This window comes from Passer montanus, unplaced genomic scaffold, assembly GCF_014805655.1.
Source record: "Passer montanus isolate IOZ18808 unplaced genomic scaffold, ASM1480565v1 scaffold85, whole genome shotgun sequence".
Classification (NCBI taxonomy): domain Eukaryota; kingdom Metazoa; phylum Chordata; class Aves; order Passeriformes; family Passeridae; genus Passer; species Passer montanus.
In genome coordinates, this window is record NW_024373812.1 from 874,773 (window position 1) to 885,687 (window position 10,915).

The 10,915-nt window shown below is 41.5% G+C and overlaps 2 protein-coding genes across 2 annotated transcripts in view; one reads left to right on the forward strand and one right to left on the reverse strand.

Annotated features, from left to right (window-relative positions):
- SHOC1 (shortage in chiasmata 1) overlaps positions 1-781 on the forward strand; it is a 46,984-nt gene extending 46,203 nt beyond the window's left edge. Inside the window, exon 29 of the mRNA XM_039733286.1 lies at positions 537-781. Coding sequence (XP_039589220.1) covers positions 537-633 — 97 coding nt within the window. The 3' untranslated portion in view covers positions 634-781. The remainder of the gene's footprint in view (positions 1-536) is intronic.
- A 3,247-nt stretch (positions 782-4,028) lies between these two features.
- On the reverse strand, positions 4,029-10,180 carry GNG10 (G protein subunit gamma 10). The gene is made up of 3 exons (XM_039733255.1): positions 10,003-10,180; positions 6,630-6,761; positions 4,029-4,905 (listed from the first exon to the last, which is right to left on the reverse strand). Exons 1-2 carry the CDS (start codon positions 10,081-10,083, stop codon positions 6,636-6,638), a joined length of 207 nt encoding a protein of 68 aa, XP_039589189.1. The 5' UTR covers positions 10,084-10,180; the 3' UTR covers positions 4,029-4,905; positions 6,630-6,635.
- Between the last annotated feature and the right edge of the window lie 735 nt (positions 10,181-10,915).

Here is a 10,915-nt window from a genome sequence, read left to right on the forward strand (position 1 = left end):
TTTTCAAAGAGATGGCATGATGTGTACTTCAAAACTTTGCTTACCCTGAAAGTGCATGCATATTTTTTTGTAAAGGTTAAATATAATTTCCTTACAGTAATTTGTTTTGAATAAGCAACTTCTGAAATAATATTATTGTAAAAGCACTTGAATCTTAAGAATGTAAGTAGCTTTTTAAAACAGCTTGGAAACATGACTATGTCTGGTTAAAAAGAACTACATTTCAACAATTATAGAATAATTCTAAGTGTAGTATTAATGAAATAGAAATAAATGTTTTTGAAATATTGTGGTTAAGTATAGGTTGATTTATTTATTTTTGTATGAGGTCCCATATTCCTATTGCAGGACAATATGCATAAAACAGGCCAGTAGCAGTAAGTAGCAAATACTAATCTATACACATTTTATTTTATGACAGCTTATACTTTTCTTAGGGAGCACACCAGTTAAAGCCAACGTCTGCTACTGCTTCTGAGAAGCACACAGTTAAATCTGCATATATGTTGTATTTATCATGGTTTTTCTTTTTCCACTTCTTTTTCAGAAGTACAGGAGTTCAAAAAAAGGAGATTGACGTATGAAAGAGTCCCTGGAAGAAGAGATGGACAAACACGTCTTAAATTCTTTTGAACAGAATGAGGATTTGCATATTACATACTTTTTTCTTTTTTCATTCTTGAACTCTTTTATGGGAAATAAATGAATTATTGTTGTTAGTTTTTAGAAAGTAATTAGGATTTGGAAATTCTTACTAGCTTAGGATTCTTCTGTATGTTGTTAAAATGTTGCTAAACAAACTAGTTTCTTGAAGCTGGATAATTATGGCTTCTCTGTTGTCATGGGTGATATACAGCTACTTTATCACTCTTTATATTGAAAAAAAGGGGAAAAAAAACAGATGATAAGGCTCACTCTGTGTTTTCAAGGCATCTGTGTTTGCTCCCTGAGTCTGCTGCTTTTTTAATGTAAAGATGGGCTAGATCTGCCAGATTCTCAAGGCATCTCAAGGCTTCTCAGTCTTAGAGATTTCTTGCAGTTGCAGCTGTGACTTTTTGTAGCTGTCCCTTGGGCTCTGTTCCACTTTTCTTCTGACAGCTTCTTCAGGAACAATAAGTTCCTGAGCTCCTTTTAATCATAACCAGTCTAGGAAAAAGCTCTTTGTTTTATGGACAACATGTTAAGACTGTATTGAAATTTAGCATTCTCATAGACTTGATTCAGGGGACTAAGTGGTGACCCTCACCCTTTGTATTAACTTGCTGGAGGCCATTTGTTGGCATCCGTGCTTTTTAGCCTCCTGCAGGGCATTGTCAAGTACAGGGAAGTTATCTGGGAGGCAGATCCACATATAGAGTACCACTAGAAAGGGGTGAAAGATTGAATTTTTTTTTTTAAAAATCTATCTCAGTTGTAATCTAAAGAACAGTATAGAATAGCACCCAAACCCTCACTTTCCATCAAAAGATTTGGCAACAAACCTGTAAGTATGTGTGGAAGCAATGGTAGACAGTAACTCCATTTTGCCACAGGAATGCATAAATGGTTTGTACTGGCATGCCAGTCAGCTCCAGAATGTCTCTCTGTTCAGTGGCCTTCAGCTGAGGTGATTGAGGTTTCAAACTCACTAATTAAGTTTGATGCAGTAACAGAAATATGGGGGATGAGGGGGAGGTAATAAAAGAAAAGCCACCAAGTTTAAGGTTTATGCTTGCACTTAAATATTTACTTGACATAAAGCCTTCATTAAGCACAAATTCACTATTTGAATAAATTAAACCAGCACTTGGGGAAGAAAGATTTGGTCTCTTGGAGAAAACATGAGTGCAATTTTTTGATTGAGTTCTTAAAAGCTGTAACTGCACTAACTGCAATTTTAGTTCACAGTAATATTCCTGAATTATTTGTACACAGATTGTTTGCAGATTTTAAGAAAACACCTTTCAAAAGTGGTAATATAGTAAGATTTCTAGTAAAATTACAACAAGCCACTGTTCCCTAGAATAAGACAAAGACTGAAATAAAAGTTGTACTTTGCTTACTATCCATGGCCCATTTTTGTGGTCAACTGACCTAACCATTTTACTTCATTTGCATCATGGGTTATGTTGTTCAGAAGTACCTCCTAAAAAACCAGGAATTTGGAGGTTTTTTTGGAAAAAAAAAAAAAAGGCACTACAAAGAGCTCTACAAAGCCTCAGTCACAGATGACCACTGTTTGAGAAAATTATAGCTGCCAGTGCCAAGCTATGTAGTTATGTTCTCTTCCACAGGCAAAGGCTGACACCAGAACTTCCATGTGAACAGTCACAAAAGCATAGCATAGATAATCTGTAGATAACTTTGAAAAAAAAAGACATGTTGAGTACATTAAATAAAATAATTCAAGTGCTGTCTCTGTTAAGTTTCCATTAGGTAGAAAAAATGTCAGAGTACAGTTAAATTACTTCTAACGTAGTGGGAAATTAGGAAAACGGCTTGCAGTGACTATTGGTTTTTACTGATTTTGTTTATGATAAATCTCAGTCTCTCAAAAATGCGGACATATTGATAAATTTGACATTTGACAAAATTGACATATTTGACAAAATATGGCATTCTTCCCCCTCCTTTGATCTGTTTAATGTGGAATAAAATTACTGCTGAACTACAATGATGCTCTTCCCCACTCCCCCCTCCTTCTACCTGACCCCCACCCTGACAAATTACCTAATTCATTATTACCTATTAATTAGGAGGCAACTAATTCTTAGACAAAAAGGCATAGTACAAAAATCTAATCTCCAGTCTTACATAAGCAGGTAGGGACACTCCATTCCTGGAACAACTTTATAAACATTTTAGTGACCAGGCAGGAGGCAGCTGTAGATGGAGAAGAGCCGTGCTGATCAGCTGGGAGAGATGACAGTGAGAAAAGAGGGCTTGCATCTCGTGTGAGAGGCACTGAGCATATGAATTGCACACTCACTCAATCTTCTTTACCCTGGGCGTCCTGTAGGACCTGCTGCCATCAGATGATATCTGCACAGCAGATAGCCCTCCTGGATAGTCTTTGGTAAAGGAAGCTGAGATGCTGCACACAGCTGCCCACCTGCAGTTGCTCCAGCTGCAAGAGACCAGATGGAGTTGGGCAGGGCAGCCAAGAGACAACAGTGGTTGACTGGCTGTCTAGCAGTGGCTAGACAGTGGTGGCCCTCTTCTGCACACTGTGATTTGGCCACTCCTTGTGCCAGCTCAGCAGCCACTTCAAAACCCAAGCTCCAAGTAACATTGCTGAGCCTGAAAGCATTCTTACTTAAAAAAACAGGGGCTCTGGGGAGAGACATAGATGTGGAGGTGTGGAGATGAGGGGGGTTTTACTGCAAGAGGGAAAAGAAATATGAAGGGCTTGCCTAGGAGGAAGTAGGCAGCAGCCAAATGCTGGCTGTCCAAAGGCTTTTGACTCATCAGTATCTTTGACATTTCAGCCTCAAACCAAGCCTCTGCTGGCCTCTGTGCAACAGTAACTTGGTTTTCTCTAGACTTCTGTACCTGTGTCTGGTACAGAAAAACAGCTGTGAAAGTAAGTGAAAAGTGAAGTGAAAGTAAGTCAGAGTGAAGAGAAGCCCTGAAGGAAGGATGTTCTCTTCCTTATTTAAAGGCTCAACACATACTGGCAGTATTACAGCTGTCATGTTGGTGTCTTTCTGCAGGACAGCAACATGAAAATGTTTGACAAAGACGGAACTGACTGGAGGACACTGTTGCCCCATTTCAGTTAACATTCATGAGCATGAAGTACTCAGATTGTGGAGTTCTTCCATACAGCTTCAAAATGTGTAAGTGAGCCTCATAACATTGTTAGTGTTTACAACTATGGTCAACAGATACGAATGGGATTTTTCTACTAATAAGATACAGTTGCTAAAAATCTAACAGCACCCATCTCTTCCCAAAAGAGCAAAGAGCTTGAGGCATTCACTCCCATTGCAAAATCCACATATCCTCTTCTTTACAGTAGCTGTTCTTTGTTAGAATTACACAATGAGTTCAAAGCCAAGAGGGATAGGAATTTTATTTCCAAACTTCTAAAAGATTAATACAAACAATAGGAAGTACACAAAATTAAAAACCTATTAAAAAAGTTGTTCTTGTAAAAGTGCTCTATCAAAAAAGTGAAGGCAAATGACCAACCACATTTTAGTAAATTCTGTGTATTGCAAACCATGACAACAATGCATGCAATTATCTTTGGGTGTTCACAGATTCTTAGTGTCTGTTTGGTAACATTTTAAATACATCAAGAAAATTCCACCACCAGCAGTACTGTTACAAATACAAAGTAGAAGAAGGCTTACAGATAAAAAGTATTGCAAGAAACATGCTTTAGGAATCAGGCCTCTGTTACATATTGTGTTCAGCAGTTACTAAAATGTGTCATTTATGCACTGAGATGCACTTCAAAAAACCTAAAGTTGGTTCCAGGTCTTGCTGATGGAAGCAAAATGTCCCCTGAGGACATTACTTCAGCTCTAAGAGCATTTACCTTTATACTTTAATTATTCACTTTTAGGTTGTTTTATTTTGGAAAAAAAATCCCCTTGAGTAGTTTTTGCTTTTATTCTGATGTTACAGTTTATCAAAATCAGAGTAAGTAATTTGATTAAAAATTCACGGTTTTAATTTCTATAATGTAAACTTCTCAAGTAATATTTGTATAGTTAGCATAGTGTAGTAAAAGTGGTGAAGATTATGAAAAAACAGTTACATTAAAAAACTTCAAGAACATTACTAAAATATAGTGGAATACAGATTCACAAGAACACACAAACTGTTTTAGCCACATAAAAGACAGAAACTTTTCTTGTGAAGGAAAGGCAGTTGTTATTCATGTCATGCTTGAAGACAATTCTCCAATGACCTTCCCTATAAGAAGAAAAAGAAAGGCTTATTAAATGCCATTTTCTTACGCTGATAGATGTAATTTCTCTTATAAACTACAAAAGAAAAGCTCCTTTGCACTGAGAAAAACTAAATAAGACTTTCCTTTGCTGAATGTTGATATCCTCACAATATAATAAAATTTTTAACTGTTTTTTTTACTTTGAACTAAATGTCTTATGATCCTAAGGTAACACAATAATAATAAGCTAAATATTTGGTCTACCAGCAAAAAGTACCAAATGACATCTTGGGCTGAGCTACGCATTTTTAAAAGTATGGTAAATTAATCATCAATTTCTTCTGAGAAAATATTTTGTAATGTATCTGTATGATGTGATCACCTGAGAACATGTAGACATATACACACACAGACCCCCCAAAAAAAGCAAAAAGTAGAAAGGCTGCTTAAATAACAGAAGAACATATGCAATGGTATTGAGAATTTTATGTTATTTGCATGAAGAATTACAGGTAGCACCCAAATTAAGAAAATCTGCTTTTGCTTCACCCTCTAAATTTTTCCAGAAGAGCATCTCATGTTCAGTTGTCCCCTTTCTTTAGGTTCAATCCTGTTCTGTTAAACCTATGTGGCAACAATCAAAGCCATGCTATCAATGAGGCAAAAGTCAAGTGCAAGCTCAGGACAGTTGGCAGCAGCAAGGGGAAGATTTTATGAGTACTTTATGCTCTAGCTTAAATTCTGCCCTTTGAGAAAACATTCATTTTTTCTTTAATAGCACTCTCATCAAAAGAACAGTCTTCAGTGTTTCTTCCTCTCTCTGTAGATTTTTCAGCTCCCTAGCAGGAACTATTTTTATTTTTTCTTTTAAGGAGGAGTAACCCCTTCTAAATATCCTACTTCCACATTTGTGTGTTAAGCAAAAGAAGTAGATTTTCCAAGTTATGGTGCGGTTCTGCCCAAGACTACTAGCATGCATGGCCTTTCTTTCTCCTGCTGCAATTACTGATAACCTTTGTGACAAATGGGAGAGGCCAGACGAGGAATAATGGAACTGGATCTGAAAGGTTTGCAAATGTTGGACAGCCACCCACCCACCTGCTCTGCAGGTGTTATAGGGGAACAGGCAATGCAGAGTTCAGGGAGTAGCTCATCCTTTAGATCTGTGCTGAAAAAGGTTATGAACGTGTCTACAGATTGCCTCAGCTCCTCTTTGCTTCCACTGGTTTTGGTGCTGTACCAACAGTAAGAACAGGAAAAGCCCAAGGACAGACACAGTGAAATGAACTGCAGTATGACATTAAAGGCCTAAACGAATTTTAACATGATTCTTACTTAAGCTGTGAGCTAGTCATCAGAACATATAAAATTGCCACAGTTTACTTCTCCAAGCTGGGTATGTGACTGTCTACTGTCCGGCTATGTCAAACACAGCTGTGTGTCTTAACAATTTTAATTACTTCAGATGCTGCTAATTACCTTATTGCTTCACAAACACAGAAACACAATCATCCCAACAAAAAAACAACTCATAAAGAAAACACCTCTAGAAAGAGCTGTAGAAAAGAGACATGCTTCTACTGCATCACCTAAAAAATGCAGAAAACCATTTGCAGAGCCAGCAGAGAAACTATGAACACTCAAGCAAGAATTCAACCATTAAACAAGTATCACCATGTGTCTTTGTCTCTCCAAGGGCTTCAGTTTCAAATTAGAGTGGTTGTCATGGCATCTGTGACTTTATTACCTGATTTCAGAGCAGAGCACAGGATCGGGGTTCACGGAAGGGATTGCTCCCTGCAGGAACCCCAACAAGCAAGGCATCTTTGCAGGCATTTTGCATACAGTACTGCTGGAGTTCTGCAGCTGCCTGAGAGACCTGAAAAGGAAAAAAAAAATCCAGAGAGGAAACTAATTCATTCACAAGCATCTATTAAGCATTTCCTCTTGAAGAGCTGTTGTCAAACAGAGCTGGAGTGCAGCCAGGTCACCTCTCAGATTCTAGAACATCAGGTAAATCAACATAGAAGAGCAATTTACAAAGATCTGAGGAGCACACATGAAATACTATGCCAGTGATAAGCCAGAAGAGTGTAGAGGACTGAGGTGCCAGTGTGAGGCAATTTCTTTCCATTAAAATGCTCAGAGCCATGATGATTTTACAATCTTCTGTGGTGTTTGGAGATTTATATTTGAACTCTTATATCCTCTGAGAATTTATTAAAAGTATTTTCATTCCAAAGTTTCATTCCAACACAGAGTATAACAAGGAGTGAAAGCAAAAAGATGAGGATGAAACACTTTTGAAGTCCAAATCGTTATTTTCCCCCAGCAGTGAAGTCTGAACTTCAAATCTACACTCTGGCCCCATAGAAGGAGAGTCCAGAGCTGCAGAACAAGCCCAAGATCCCAAAGGCAAAATGTGCTCAGCACTGAACTCTCCTGCTCTCCTTGTGTATGGCAAGTCAGTCATGTGCCTACATTTTTGAAGGAAAATGTAGAGGAATTTCCAGTTTCCCAGACACACATTAGGAACAGCTGCAGGGAACTGTCAAAACCCATGCTGTGTGATACATATTTTATAAAAGGAAATACTAAATATATTGATGGAACTGTAAGCTTCCCTCTGACCTCGCCTCCACCTTTGTTACAGGACTCCTGAAATACTGACTTTTCTTCCTACACAACTCTGCAGGGTTGCCAAAACAATAACCAGAAGGACCATTCACACTTCCCAGCCTCCTGTCTAAAGGAACCATCCCAGAGCACCAGTGGAATTTTGGTTCTTGGCCACCCCATCTAACAGCATCCGGAAATACATGGGAAGCCTGGCCTAGCACACACTTTTGTTTGCTATTTTGCTGCTCTCCTGTTCACTGTATTACAATTCTTCTCCAGTCTCTCCTCAAGGACGCTCATCCTAGTAACTGCCTGAATTTAGCCAGCAGTGGATGGCACTTCAGGGAGTTTTTATGAGAAGTTTTTTTTTCCCTCAGCCTCCCTGGTTCTCTTGAGCAGAGTACAGGGAGACGCATCTGCAGCAAGGATTCCTGCTGTGTCAGCAGGCTTTGTCACTTTTTCCTAACCTGAGGAGAAGCCCCTTCTGGAGGCTGCAGAGGTCTCCTGCCCAGTCCCTTGGACCCCCTGCAGCATCAGCACCCTTGCTTCAACCACAGCACCTGCCCCTGGTGGTGCCTGACTGTGCACCACAGGGCTGTCAAGCAGAGATCCCACTAGCCAACACTGGTCATGCCAAGGCCATGTGGAGCTTCTTCCTTTGAGAGTCAGCAGTGCCTACAGCATCTCCTTGCACTTTGCTGCCGAAGCCTTCAGCACAGACTGAGCTACGTACATCCTGGTATACCCTCAAAAGATACAAACCAGAACTGCCTACTCTTAGTCCTACCTATGCCCCATAACATTCTTCTTTTCTCCTGCTCACACAGAAAATTTCAGCAGTATTTCATCACATGACAAACACGCTCCCTTCAGCAGCCTCCACATGCAAGATGTGTATGGGTACTTCTTCCTACTCAGTTTCCTCTTTCTGAAAATATTGTTCCTGTCTGCTTTTTTAGCCAGCAGGGTAAACAAAATCACCATTGGAACTTGGCAGTATGGAATGTATTTTTAAAAATCCTTTCATAACCAGCTTCCGTCTGGAAACACATTGTCTATTCAAAGTAGATGAAACAATGTTTTCTCCCATTTCAGTGCTTGCTAAAACGGAACCAAGTGGTTTTTATCAGCTGAATATATTTCACATTATTTTTGTATTGTATATATAGAAACCCAGATGATACAATTTATATGACATGTTTTTAGTCATGTGTAATTTCAAAGCCATGAACAGGCTCCTAGAACAGCAGACCTGGAAAGAGACTGCTGCGCACAGGGCTGCAAGAAAGATGACTCTGAGGTCCATCAAGGACAAGCCTCCCTGGATTACAAGAGCAAACTCATAAAAATATGCAGCCTTGAGAAGTCCAGCTCCAGAATATGTTACTGCCACAAAGTAACACCTGCAAACTACAAACTATGTATTTTATAGACGCTCCCCACCCACAAAAAAAATAGTGGGGAGAAGTACATGAGTATTTTGAGTTTATGACTGAAAATGAGCAGGAACAGAGATCCAGGCACCAACAATAACTGTTAGAAAACTGTTTCAGTGTTTGACAATATTCCTCTTGCCACAAGAGTCTACATTTCTACTCTGAAACGTGTTGTTTTTCCACATATTCCCACACCTTACTCTGGTGAAAAGCACAGTAATTTTTAGTGAAACAAGCATCTGCTGATTCTGTTTTGCTACTAAAATGTAGTAACAAAACCAAATTTATTACAATGATATCCAAAAGCCAGAGTGGTTTCACCTCGCAACAAGCACTTCAAATTTTCACCAGCCCAGGTCAAGAGTAGTGGGAACAAGTATTTTGAATTATTTTTGAATCAATTAGCTAAGTTCCTGCGGCTCAATGTGTTGGCACTGTCGTCAGACTGAGGAAGCTAGTCTTTTTTGACTGGCCAGAGAAAAAATGGCGAATGCAAACAGACAGTCAAGAAAAGTGCGGGATATAAATTAATTTGACCTCCATCACTTCACAGACTATGCTGGATTTTGTGCATGGTGATGAAACCCCCATATCTGCTGGAAACCAAGAGCTGTCTCGGTCAGGTCACCAAACCTGAGGAGCTGGCAGACGACAGGCATCGTGCTGCCTTTGTCTGGAAATGTGTAAGCAGAGAAGATTCATGCATGCGTAGCAAATCGCCTGCCTTCCCCAAGTGTGCCAGCGGGTACCACCCCGCACCGCCTCCCCCTGCAGATCCTGCCAGCGCTCCGAAGCAGGGGGGAGTGGGGCTGGCTCCGCTGCAAGGTACTACCCTCGGCTATCTGTTTGCTGGTGCAGAGCTAACGAGGAGCTGCTGTATTATTTATCACGGCTCCTTCCACCAGGGAACAGCACTTGCTCCATCGCTCCCGTGCGGCCGGGGCTCGAAGCCCGCCGGGCACACGCACCCCTCGCCCCCTTCCTTCCCAGGGCGAGCGGCGCCGGCACCAGCGCGGAGGGAAAGGCAGGAGCGGCTCCTCTCTCCCGCCCCGCGCCCCGGCTCACCTTGATCCTCTCCACGGCCGCCTCCAGCCGCAGCTGCTCCACCAGCCGCTGCATGGTGCTCAGGCTGCCGCCCGACGACATAGCGAAGCCGCGGGGAAGACGGACAGGATGAAGCGGGCAGGCAGCGCGATTCCGGCGGGCTCGGCTCGGCTCGGGTCGGCTCGGCTCGGCTCCCTCCGCCCCGGGGCCAGGCCGGGGCCGCTCCGCCCGCAGCCCCCGCGGAACGCCCCGGCTCTCGGCCGGAGCCCGCTGCTCGCTGGCGCCTGCAGCGCCTTGCAGCGGCGCTCGGTGCGGGCTGGAGCTGCTTTGGGGGGCCGGAAACCTGCTGGTTACAGCAAGGCCGAATAAAATAAAAGGAAAGAAAAGGAAACAAAAAGTAAAGTGGGAAGGGGGGGAAGGAGGGGAGAAGGAAAAAAATGAGGGGGAAATGGGAGGTAGAAGAGGGAGGAAGACTAAAAGGGAAAAAGAAAAGAGGAAAAAGAGAAAAAACGGGGAAAAGCAGAGAAAAAGGAAAAAAAGAGGGGAAAGGCGGAAAAGAAGTGGGGGAAGAAACAGTGAGAAGCAAAGGAGAAAGGGAATTCACAGTCATAGAATAGTTTAGATTGGAAGGGACTTTAATTATGGTCTAACCCCACTACTTTGGGCAAGGATGCCACCCACTACATCAGGTTGCTCAGAGCCTTTTCACACTTGGTCTTGAACACTGACAAAGATGAAGTTCTAAACATGCCTTCTGCCCACAGGCAGCTGTTAGATTCCAACTGCCTGGCAGCTGCTTGCCAATGTTGCTGCATCTCCACTTCAGCAGTGACCTCTTACATAGATAAGTCCTCCCACTTTTTGGCAGGGATTTGACAGCTGTTAGTTTGCTGGCTTGTTTGAAAGCGGTTGGAATTAAGCTTATAGCCTAAAA

What these genes read in the sequence shown, in the direction of transcription:
- GNG10 (XM_039733255.1), bottom strand. Translation starts at nt 10,083, where the DNA reads ATGTCGTCGGGCGGCAGCCTGAGCACCATGCAGCGGCTGGTGGAGCAG. An exon ending in CGGCCGTGGAGAGGATCAAG is followed by an intron (nt 6,762 to 10,002) that starts GTGAGCCGGGGC and finishes TTTCCTTTTCAG; the next exon opens with GTCTCTCAGGCAGCTGCAGA.